A 12,151-nucleotide genomic window follows, 5' to 3' on the forward strand; every position below is an offset into this window, starting at 1 on the left:
CACCTCTGTCTGCTGCTGCCTCACAGAAAAGCACATGGACGCTGCTCAGTGCTGCTGCTGCACACACAGGGGGTGTGCTGTGAGCAGCGTGCTTGCTGCAGTGGCTGAGGTGGTCAAGCAGGAAAGGAGGGTCACGTCAAAGCCACCCTGGGCAGCCCTGGAAGTGACAGGAGGAGATGGGAGATGTCTAGGCAGCAACTGGAGAATGCAGGTGTAGTGCTGATTAGTATGCCTGTGCTATTTGGAGCACACAATGTCCATCAGAGCGTGCACAGGGGGACTAGGTTTCAGCAGCAGCTTTAATTCTGACTTTTCCTGCCTTTGGAGCACTTGACTTTGAAATTGTAATGCAATGTGCTGTTTCTTGTCCATTTGTAGTGGTGAAATATGTTAGGCATTGGACTTTCCTCTCAAGAGCTGCATCTCTGTGGCTGAAGTCATTTGAAAGTGGGGAAAACATTCCATCAAACACAGCTTCTGCAGCCTGCATTGCCTCCTAATCCATATCAATTTCTAATTTCCCCATGGCACTTCTCTACTCTGGTTTTAGGTTTTGACTGGAGTCTGCATTTCAAATGGGAGCAGCTCTCCCCGGAGCAGAAGGCCAAACGACTTGATCCCACCGAGCCCATCAAGTAAGTCAGGAGGGGGAAGAAAGCACCCCAGGGGCAGGACAGGCTTCTGATGTGACCTCACGTGTGTCCCCATGCTCCACAGCAGTGAGGGATCTCTTCCAGGACAGAACTCTGAACTTCTGGTACCTCTAGCAAGCTCCTGGGTTTTGCAGTGCAGCTTCACCCTCCAACACTGAAGCCTGAGAATGCCACACAGAGGGAAGGGGTGTGTTTATGTTTACTGGGGTTTTGGTAGTGCTAGGGATTATGGTTAGGGGAAAAAGCCCAGTGCTGTGGACAGCTACTTCTCTCAGTTCAGCTACCACTTAAAAATAAGGCAGTGTCCTCATGATAAACTTGGTGTCTAGTCAGATCAGCACTGCTCTTCTGTACCTCACTGAGGATTCCTCAGAAATGGGGATGTGCAGGGGAGGGAGCAAAGCTGAACAGGAGCATCTGTCCTCATGTCATGGCATGGAGATTTCTGCTGGAAATCTCTGCTGGCAGCAAGCCTGGTGCTGGTGTCTGCAGCCCCAGCCAGATGTGAGGTGTGGAGGACCCCAAGTGTTGGGGAAGCTGAGGGCCTCAGAAGGCTCCCAGGGCAGAAAAGCACTGCTTCTCCTTAGGATGCTGCTGTTAACAGGAGCTCTCACTGGCTTCCCAAAGGCTGGCCTTGCATTCCTGATCACTGTAGGGCACTGTGGAGATTAGCCTGGGCACAGCAATCACCCCATTTCCTCCCAAGCATCCACACTGTCTCCAACTGAATGGAGAAGGGACTTGTGCCAGCCAGCAGCAAGTCTCCTCAAGCTCTCTTCTGGGCCTGCCCTCCCCTCCTCCCCGAGCCTTCTCTGTGCAGTTTCCTTAGCTAATCCAAAGAAAAAAAAATAACCCTGGTTTGAAATAAAGATCACACAGCTAGTGATGGCTTTTAAAAAGCCCTTCTGAATTGGCTCTGCCTTCCTCTCCCTGGTGGAATGGTGCTCTTAATAGGCTGGCTCCAGGCAAAAAGCCCTTCTGAGTGAATAACCCCCGAGTGCTAAGTGCATTTTTGATGCTGAAGCCTACAATCAGGGCTGTCAACTTTGGGCTTGTAGGAGTTGTGCTGACGGGTGCATTAGCCAGTCATTAAGTGCCAGGCAATTGATGATTGGCAGCAGAACACCAAGGTGGCTGAAAGAAAGGTTCCAGATGCATTTTGGGGTGTTTTGTCCTTTTCTTGGTGAGAAGGTGATGTCCTGGGTCGTGGAAGGGAAGGCAAAGGGAAGGGCTGCTTCTGTGCATCCAGGTGCTGCAGCAGTGCTTGAGAGTGTGTCCTCTTGTCCTTGTGCATTGTTCAGGACTCCCATCATTGCTGGGGGGCTGTTTGTGATCGACAAGGCCTGGTTCAACCACCTGGGCAAGTATGACAGTGCCATGGACATCTGGGGTGGAGAGAACTTCGGTGAGTTGTTCTTCATCCTCCTGTGCCTTGCTGTGTTGGCTTTCCTTTCTGAGTCATGCCAGATGGACACCAGGTCATTTCAGGCTTCCCTTTGAATGTTCTGGCTGGTTTCCCTCATTCACATTCTTAGATTGTGGTCTTAGGAGAGTGAGAGATCTAGCAACCACGAGTGATGGGAAGTGAGCAATTGTTGGCACTTGGGACTGCCTGCCTTCCATGCTGCTTTATTTCCTGTAGGTAAATACCTTCAACCCCATAGTTTGCAGCTTTGGTGTTACCAACAGGTGAGAGAACACTACATGCACCCTTCCATTCCTTCCTGATCTTATTTTTGCTTTAGTAAAGCAAAGAATTTGTCTTAATCCATTAATGACAGCATTTCCAGGCTATGAACTGAGGTATCGGTCCCTCCTTGAGTTGGCAGAGTACCTGAAGCTGCAGTTCCATCAGCATGCAGCAAACAGGTGGCAGAGCACCAGGACTGCTTATCCATTCCTGTATCCCTGGTGGCTGAGGGCTGCCCAGCTCTCTCTGATACTGTCACTTTTCCTGCACAAAAAAAAAAGGGTTGAGCTCACTTAAATTCTGTGATCTCTGGCCCTTACCATGGGACAAGAAGGACATAAAGAAATCTCCTGCAAGCACACTTGAGAGGGCACATGAAAGAGGTAACAGCCTGTCCCTTGTCCAGCAGAGCTGGATGGGGCTGTGCTGTTCTCCCTTTGAAGCTGCAGTGATGCTGTGGATCAGAACAGCAGACTGTACCCAGGAAAGAAGAGGGAGACACTCAGTGTCAGGCAGACAGATCAGAACCTGGCTTTAATAGCTTTGCACCTCTGGGGAGTGGGGCTGGCCAGGAAGGAAGGCTCTTGTGTCTCAGCACACACAGCCATGCTGTCACTCATCCAAGGGAGCAGATGCTGCTGCCTCGCAGTAATCCATCCACTGCCTGGCACTGGTGTTTCTTTCACATGCCTTGTCCCTCTGGATATATTTTATTTATTTCTATCTTGTTATGCAGTAGGAATCTCTCTCTCTTTCATGCTTTCTCTCTGTCTTGCCTTTGAAGTGACCCAAAGCATCTCAGTGGAGTGGCTGTGAGGAGACCTGGGAGGGGAGTGGCAGCCCTCCCACCTTCCCTGCTGGATCAATAGCCCAAACAAAGCATTCAGGAAGGGAACTGGACAGGAGAAGAGCAGGAGAGGAGCTGCCATGCTGTGCCTGACCTGCTGTCTGTCTGTGCCCATCATTTGTGTCTGACAGCAGCCAGCAGGAGCTGCTCCTGGGAGAAGCTCCATCCTAGCTCCATCCTTGTCCTGTGCCCTGTAACAGCAGGAATTGTGCTCCTTGTGCCTGGTTGTGACCCATTCTGCAGAGGAGAGGTTTCCCTTGCTGGTGCTATGCCCCAGCAGGCTGCTCCTGACCAAACATGCACTGGCAGTGGTGCAGGGCTGTGGGAATCTACAAATTTAGAGGTTTTTGGGAAAGCTGAAAAAGGCAGGCCTCAGAGGCAGTAGAACTGTGATTAGAGCTAAGCAGCAGCCATGAGATAGGTTAGCAGAAAAATTATTTAAACTGTAGAAAAGTGAGGACAAACAGAACAATGGTCTGTGTATTAACACTTGTCTGGAATAATTCTCTAAGCTACAGAGAAGTTTATCTAGCAAGATATTAGGAAGTTTGAAGCTTAATAATGGAGCTCTGTGCATTGTGTTTTAAGGCTTACAAGCAGGTATTCTATTTGAAATACACAAGCATTGTTTTAACCAAAGGTATCTGTGCTTATGGTGATTGGATAGAACTACTGTCAATGTGCTTTTGCTTTGTGTGATCAAAAAACTTATAAAGTGACTTGTAACATTAAGTTCTTTGTCTGCTGCCTAGAATGTGAGCTGGTGGCATCTTCTCATTGTCATAACAATGTAATGAGACTGATGCTGAAAAATAAAACAGCTCAAGGCACGTTCCCAGCAGTCCCATCCCATTTGTGATTTGTACAGAGCCCCCAGCCAGTGATACAGGGGTACCACAGCCTCCTGTGACAAAGGAAAGCAAAATCAAGGTTAACATTGTGACAGCAAAGTGCAGGTCTGCTTAGCAGCAGGGCAGATCCCATCTTGCCCATTTTCCTGGGAGCAGAAGCCCAGGAAATGGGCAAGAAGCCCAAGAGCGCCTGGCTCACAGCTCCACCTCCTGCAGGTGCAGCAGTTGGGGGCAGTGTCCCATCAGGCAGAACAAAAGTCAGCGTGTCTGCCTTTGAAGGAGGACACTGTAGGTGTTTTATATCTTAAATTTACTGAATTCCCTGTAGATGAGTAATGGCAAGAAGGACTTGCAGGCCAGCAAGAAGTGCTGGAGGTATTTTGCTGAATGAAGGCCAAGTCCAGCACACCCCAACATGTACTGCTTACACCCCCTCCTGGGGTACTGGCAGCATCTCCTGAGGGTCAAGGGAAGCACACAGTTGCTTCTTGCTCCCCTGGCTCCTCTGAGCTGACCCTGTACCTTACTTTAGTTGGTGCTTCAGTTTGCTTTCCCTTGGGGCACTTAGCTCTTGGCTGCCTGTCTGGAGATCTTGTTTGTTACCGGCCATGGATGGCTCCAGGGGTGAAAATCTGGCTCCTGTGGAAATCTGTGCTTTTGTTATTTCTTCTGTACCTGGAGCAGGCTCTGCAGGGTGCAGAGAGCTCAGACTCCTCAGCATCTCCTTTGTGCTGTGTCCTCATTCCAGTTCACAATGCACAGAGATGACCTCTTCACTAGGCTTTGAAAAAAACCCAGGCAAGGAGCGAATGCTGTGAGTCTTTCAGCACACCAGGGAGCTGCTCAGCTGGTTGTCCCCTTGTATTGGGTGCCCTTATGACTGACACAGCAGTGCCAGCAGAGTGGCCAGTGCTGTGACACACGGACAAGTGACAGCAGCAGCCAATGCTGTGACACACAGACAAGTGACAGCAGCAGCGAGTGCTGTGACACAACAGACAAGTGACAGCAGCGAGGAGAACCGAGAGCAGCAGCAGCTCGGAGTGGCCACGTCCTGCCATAATCTCATTTCCCTGCAGCTGTGATGAAGCCAGCTCCCAATATAGCACCAGGATATGGCACAAGGGCACGTTTTATTGGCCTCTTAGTACCCGGCACTGGGGAAAGTGGTGAGGCTCCAGCTGCTGTTGGCAGCTCTTGCATGTAAACACAGCGGTGGAGGGAAGGGGAGGGAGTTTCTGGGAAGGAATACTGCTCCCTGCTGTGCTTTCCCACCCCTGCCATTGCTTGTCCCTGCTGCCAGGGCCAGCTGTTGGGGATGGGATCAAAGCCTTGAATTTTGGATCCAGGCATTGAGGCAAGAAGATTTTGCAGCTGTTTCAGCCTTCCCTTCCCATCAGCTCAGGAGCAGGCGGGTGTGCTGGGAGCGGGATGGGAGCAGCATGGACCTGGCTCCCACCTCTGGTGCAGCTCAGGGCTGAGCCCTGTGTGCTCTGAGGGCTTTGGAGGTCCAGGCTCCACTTGGCCTTTGCTCCCTGTCAGCTGTTCTTGGAGGGATGGAAGCTTTGTAAGCCCTTGGAGCAGGAGGAGTCCTGTTGGCACTGTCCCATTCCTGCCACAGGTGCTTGTCTTGCCAGCATCCGACCTGGGGGCATGTCATCCTTGTGCTGGCATACATGAGGGGACTGCTGGGAGCACAAGTTGGCAAAGACAATGGGTGTTCTCCTGTCTTAATTCTGTCGTTAAATGGGGGAGGGTGTGTGTGAAAAGGAATTACTAGTTTTGCAGTAGATACATGCTACATATAGCTCTGCACTGTCAACAGATGATAAAATAGGATTCAGAGAACTGCAGAAGCCTTTTCATTTTAGTTTCATTTCTTTTCCACGCTGGTACTGTCTGACAATAGAGCTACAGATTCATGGCTTCATAAGCATCAGGAGCAGATGGACCCATTAGATCAGCCATGCTGCTTACCCTTCCTACCTCATCCAGCTCCCTGCCAAGGGCTTTGTAACTCCTGCTGTCAGTTGTGCCACATTTTCCTTGACAAGAGCCCTGTGGGCCAACCACAGAGTGGCTTGGAGTGACTGGGAGACATTTCCCACACTGATAACTTATTCAGATTTTTGGGATAATGCCTCTCACCACTGACCTTTGCTTGTGTGAAGGTGTGTGCCTTACTTGATTGCAGCATTGCACTCCAGGCCCAGAGTACCTGGGCAGGGTGAGCTCCTGTCCATTTTGGGACAGGCAGTGCATGCACAGTCCACTTTGTTCTGTCCACTTTGCAAAGACAATGGTGGATTCATGAAGATAATGACACTTGTGGTCATTAATGGAGAGAATTCACAGCTTCTCCTGGTGAACTTGAGAGCCCTTTGGAGGGAAGCGACTCTGAAAGAGGCAGTGCAGGAGTAATGAGGGAGGCACAAAAGTGAGAACATTCTGCAGTGTATGAAAAGGGACCTGCTTATGGTCCCACATTGTGAGAGCATTGTGATTGCACCTGCTGTGCTGGAGGCAGGTTTCAAGTGCACTGACTTCAAACAGCTTGCAAAGAAGCTTTGAAATGTGCTTTTAAGGCCCTTGTGCCTAGGAAAGCCAGTCTGGTAATTGATTTACCCCAGTTTAATGTTGCAGAGGATGAAGTAAGAGTTAACACTGGGATTCAGACTGCTCTAGGACAGAAAGACAAAGTGCTGAAGCTGCTTCTCTTACAGAAATCTCTTTCCGTGTGTGGATGTGTGGGGGGAGCCTGGAAATCATCCCCTGCAGCCGTGTTGGGCACGTCTTCAGGAAGAAACATCCCTACATCTTTCCAGAGGGAAATGCCAATACGTACATCAAGTAAGTGGTTTGTACTTGCTTTGTTGTTTTTTTTTTGTGTGAATTAGCCTTGTAGAGAGAGGGGGGAGCAGAGAAGACAGGCAGGAAAGTTTGTTAGGAAAACTTTGAAATATCCTTGGGCAGGAATTTCTTGAGCTGAAGAATATGTAAGTCAATACAACTGTCCCATAGGATTTCTCCAGTGTTGAGAATATGACAGAAATAGGACATTTATGTGGTAGCTTTCATCAGCACAGAAATGGAGGGATGGCCCCAGCACATCCCTGAGTGCTGGCTGCTGGGACAGCAAATGCTGGTTTAGACCTTGAGGTCACCAGAACACATTTGCAGTGACCTGAAATCAGGCTGCCAGCAATGTCTGTCAGTAGCCAGTGACCTCAGCTGAGGGCTCAGTGTGGCTCAGCTGAACCAGAAAATTTGTTTCCCAGTGCCTCTCTGGGATGGGAGCCACACATCCTGCTGGGGAGGGTGGTTCTGTCTCCAGGCTGGTGCTCTCTGCTGAGCAGAGGCAGCAGTAGGCTGCACCTGGCTGGCATGGACCAGAGGGGCTGCCAGGGCACACCAGCTGAAGGGCAGGCACCTCTCCTCACACACAGCAACACAGGCTGAATCAGGCACTGAAAGGGCTGCCTGGAATGGGCTGAGATCCTGGAAACATCAGGCAAAGAAGGAGGAAATCCAGGAGTGGGAGTATGCATGGGAAGGATGATCAGAGCAGCTAGTGAGGTCAGGAAGGTTTTCCTCCATTTTTAGAGTGTGAGGCTGAACATTGTTGCTTAAGTGAATGACAGAGAAAAGCACTGGGGGCACTTACAGTAAATGCAGGGTTGATTCTGAGCTAACCTGCAGCTGTGAGTGCTTACACAGCAGGCTTTCCTTTTAGTGTGGGCTTCCCACTGTCAGAAAGCAGCATTTGTGAAGACCCAGCTGTCTGCCACAGGGCTGCTGCTGACCCAGGCTCTCTGCAGCTTCCTCAGCCTTTGCTTGAGACAGGGGGGAGTGCAAATGACACATCTTGTGCTGGTGTTTGCAGGGGTCCCAGGATGAGGGAAGAGATGAGAATCTTGACTCCATGTTTCAGAAGGCTGATTTATTATTTTATTATATATATGATATTAAAAGAAAATTATATCTTAGAACTATACTAAAAGATAGAAGAAAGAATTTCATCAGAAGGCTAGAAAAGAAAGGAATGGTAATAAAATCTTGTGATTGACCAGAGAGTCTGAGACAGCTGGACTCTGATTGGCCATTAATTAAAAACAACCACATGAGACCAATCAAAGATGCACCTGTTGCATTCCACAGCAGCAGATAATCATTGTTTACATTTCATTTCTGAGGCCTCTCAGCTTCTCAGGAGAAGAATCCTAGCAAAAGGATTTTTCATAAAATGTGTCCATGACAGTATCTCACTAACACCTGTGATTTCCAGCCACTGGACCAGGTGCTTTTTAAAAAAAAAAAAAAACTGTGTAATATGACCATTCATAAATGCCAGTGTCTAATTGCCAACTGTCCCTCTGAAAATTACAACTCTGCCCCAATACCCTTTTTAGATAGGAAAAACATAGGAAATCTTAATCTTACGTTTTAACACCTGTACAGATCTAATGATGTACATACTAACTGTACATACTAATGATGCACTTATTTGTCAATATTAACTAAAGAAAACTAGATAGAACATTTTTATTTCTATTTAAAAAACAAGGTCACATTCTGAATCCTCACATTTGGCTTCTCTGGAATTATGCTGTTTAAACACCTGCTCCAGTGGGTGGAGCTGGAAGGGGATGGCCATGACGGGCATAGGGCATCATCAAGGAGCAGAGCACAAATTGGAGGATCACTAGGAGGGCTCTTGCTTTCAGTAGTGAAGCAAGACTACTTCAGAGGGGCTGGGATGTGGCAAAACCTCTCCTGTCAAAACCGGAGTGAGAAGGTGGCACCTGCATTGCATCACCTGCAGGAGGAGCAAGGGGAGCTTGGATGGGTACAGGTTTGTGCCTCCCTGCCAGGCACAGGCCCCTGGGGACCTGGGGGATGATGGCTGTGTCATGCCTGGGTGTGAGCCTTGGCACTTATCCCCGTGTTTCTTGTAAACTCAGATGAGATCAGGAAGCCAAACAAAGGAGCCCTGCGCGCTGGGCAAGGTTAGGTACAGATGTAGACACTGATTTAGTCATCTCTTGAGCAAGAGCACTTAGACTATTGCCTTAGAGAGAGAGGAGGAAGCCCATGAATCAGCAAGGAGCTGAGAATCAGTCTGGAGAAATGTACCTGAAGGCATCAGGAGCTGGGATGTTATTAACCTTAGGGTATCTATCAGCCTTAATGTTACAGGGTATAGACGGAGAGGAGAAGCAGCTCCTGGCAACCTGAGGCTCTGTAGCACTTCTGTTTAAATAGAGGTGTTAGCAAAAAGTATCTCCACCTTTCTGCCAGATACTGATTGCTTTTTCACAGAGCTCCTACTTCAGTGTGAGAGACAGGTGCAGGGCTGGCTTCATGTGCACAATAATCCTTTCCTGGGCACCTGGGACTTGGCTGGGTCCAGAGCCTGCCCACAGCAGCTCAGTGGTGTGGCAGCAATAGCTTGGAGGCTCTGGCCTGTATTGGAGCAGGAGGTTGGAGAGCTCCCCTGGTCAGGGGAGGGACATGCAAATAGGCATGGAGCAGGAAATCCATTTGCAAGAGGAGTTAGAGCCATATGAAGCCAACAGAAGATTTGCTGAGGTTCAGAAACCTTCTGTAGACACCTGGCTGGTGTGGGAGAGTGGCATTCATGCTGCAGCACTGTGGTGGGGTCACTTTCTCTGTAAGTTTTGAATGCTGAGGTTTGCCTCACTGAAATCCAGGAGTGCAAAGCACAAGAGTCCATTCAGGATTGAAACAAAGGAAATCTTTGCAAAGCTTGGGCAAACTTTTCAGAGCCCCATCTCATCCACTAAATAAAACCCCAGGCACTCCTGCCTTGGAGATAATGCTTGAGACAACCTTCAGTTCTGGGTCTGGTGGATGCAAATCATCCAGCTGAGTTTGGAATGGTGAATTCTTCATCCAAGCTTTATTTAGCCTGATGTGTTTGGTCCCTGGAGTAATGGGAAGGAAGGAGCACCTAGTAGTACCTAGGACCTAGGAGTACCTACTAGTACCTAGTAATGGTGAGGGATGGGCTGGCTCAGAGGGGGTTTGGGTGAAGCTGAGGCTGGGAGGAGGGCAGATGGGTCACTTGGTGCACTGTGGAAGATGTCCCCTGGTTTCACATGTCCCCTTGCCTTCCCCAGGAACACCAAGCGCACGGCCGAGGTGTGGATGGACGAGTTCAAGCAGTACTACTATGCTGCCCGGCCTGCAGCCCAGGGGAGGCCTTTTGGGAAGTAAGGATCCTTCCTCTGCTGCCTGGGCCCTGCCTGCTGCAGTGGGTGCCCACAGAGATGTCCCCTGCTGTGGAAAACCAGCTGTGTTGCTTTAGAGCTGTGCTGAGAGGGCCCTGAGGAAGGAGGAACGATGACGAGGACTCCATTGATATTAGGAGGCTAATTAATTATTAGACTATCTTATTCCATACTATATTGCATTACATCTAAACTGAACCTGCCAAGCACTCAACCCTGCTCACACTGCACAGAACTCGTGACTGTCACCCAACAGTCCTGACACACACACACACACACACACACACACACTTGGCCCTGACAGGGCAAGGAAACAAAACGCCATCAGTTTGGGTAAACAACCTCCATATTGCATTCTCCTTTTGCACAAACACAGGCTCAGCAAATGATAAGAATTGTTTTTCCTTTCTCTGATGTTCAGAGAATGTGAAACCCAGAAATGTTCTTGGGAAGAACTGTGCCTTGCTTTTCTCTGTGAAGAGAAATGTGGCTACATCACTTCTGTAGTGACAATAAATCACTGATGATAGGCATGTGCTGCAGCAGTGAAGTTGATAAAGTGCCAGATTAAATGCTGTGCTGGTTTATTCCAGTGAGTGAACCAAACCCAGGTGGGGGAAAACCCTCTCTGCCTCTGTCCTGTCCTTTGCATTACATAGAACTATTTCTGATCCTGGACTGGAGTTTGGTAGGAGAGTCCAGAGGTGTTGGTGGCAGCTGACAGGCAGAAAAATCATCAAGTTTTTGGCCTACTGATGCTTTATTGGAAAGCAACAAGTGTTTGTGTGCAGGGAGTTTGCCATTCATTCTCTGAGGAGTCAGAGATGCCTCCCTTTCAGGAGGACTGTAAATATTTGTGTTACATTTCTCGTTTTCACATTTTCTTTGCCTTAGAAAGTTTCCTTCAGACTCCAGGGGATTCTGAGCCCAGACTTGAATTTCTTGTGGCCACTCTTCAATCTCCAGGATAAATAATTTGAAGTCCTGGGGACTCCCCTGTTTCCTCTGAATTAATATCCTCCTCCCATCCATCAGCACAGAATGAAGCAGCAGCTCTGTCCTCTGCCTAGGGTATAGAGAAGCTGACCTATGTGAAAAGGGGGTACTGGAGGCTTCTGGCTATTCCATAAAAGCCAGATCATACCAGCTCCAACAGGCGAAGGCTGGCCCAGGGAGGAGCTGGACTTTTGAAAATGTCACTGTACAGCATGGTCCCTCAGCAGAAATTTTGTCATGATTAATAAAAGAAAATAGATTTCACTGTGATTAACTTCTGCTGGCTTACCAGCATGTTTAGGTGCTCTTGCAAATCAAGGCCTCCTGTAGTCCTGCAAACCAAGAGTAACTTAGAATAGCAAATAGCATATTTTAATTTCCTAATATGTTAATGTGTTCAGGTAAGGGTTATTGAATAGTGGCATACATTTTTTACTAATAATTTTTAAATGACTGTGCTCTTCCCTGAGCCTTCTCAGCTCCAGACTCCTTGTTAAAATGACAATATGTCATCATGCCATTTTACCAAGTGAGACCTCCAAAGAGCCAGAGATCAAAGCAACTGCTCAAGCTCACACAGAGAGAAACCAGAGCTGCTGATGCTCCTGTGTTTGCTGCCTGTGCATTTCTGATGGGTTTCTCTCATCCTCCCTTTGTGGTGTGTTGGGTCTCACCTTCATCATTTCCACTGTATCTCTGTGATATTTTCTTCCCACAGCATCCAGAGCAGAGTGGAGCTGAGGAAGAAGCTGAAATGCCACAGCTTCAAGTGGTACCTGGAGAACGTTTATCCCGAACTTCGGTACGGATGTGCCACCTCCACCTGCATCCAGCAGGCCAGTGGGATGCTCCATCCCTCCCTC

At 48.8% G+C, this 12,151-nt stretch overlaps 1 protein-coding gene across 8 annotated transcripts in view; it reads left to right on the forward strand.

Annotated features, from left to right (window-relative positions):
- The window catches only part of GALNT14 (polypeptide N-acetylgalactosaminyltransferase 14), a 108,164-nt gene that overhangs the window by 75,051 nt on the left and 20,962 nt on the right, over positions 1 to 12,151 (forward strand). For all 8 annotated transcript variants that reach the window (XM_064709542.1, XM_064709537.1, XM_064709545.1 and 5 more), the window contains 5 exons: positions 551 to 635; positions 1,955 to 2,058; positions 6,765 to 6,891; positions 10,182 to 10,274; positions 12,007 to 12,090. In XM_064709542.1, coding sequence (XP_064565612.1) covers positions 551 to 635; positions 1,955 to 2,058; positions 6,765 to 6,891; positions 10,182 to 10,274; positions 12,007 to 12,090 — 493 coding nt within the window. The remainder of the gene's footprint in view (positions 1 to 550; positions 636 to 1,954; positions 2,059 to 6,764; positions 6,892 to 10,181; positions 10,275 to 12,006; positions 12,091 to 12,151) is intronic.

Source organism: Zonotrichia leucophrys, chromosome 3 (genome assembly GCF_028769735.1).
Source record: "Zonotrichia leucophrys gambelii isolate GWCS_2022_RI chromosome 3, RI_Zleu_2.0, whole genome shotgun sequence".
NCBI classification, from domain to species: Eukaryota; Metazoa; Chordata; class Aves; order Passeriformes; family Passerellidae; genus Zonotrichia; species Zonotrichia leucophrys.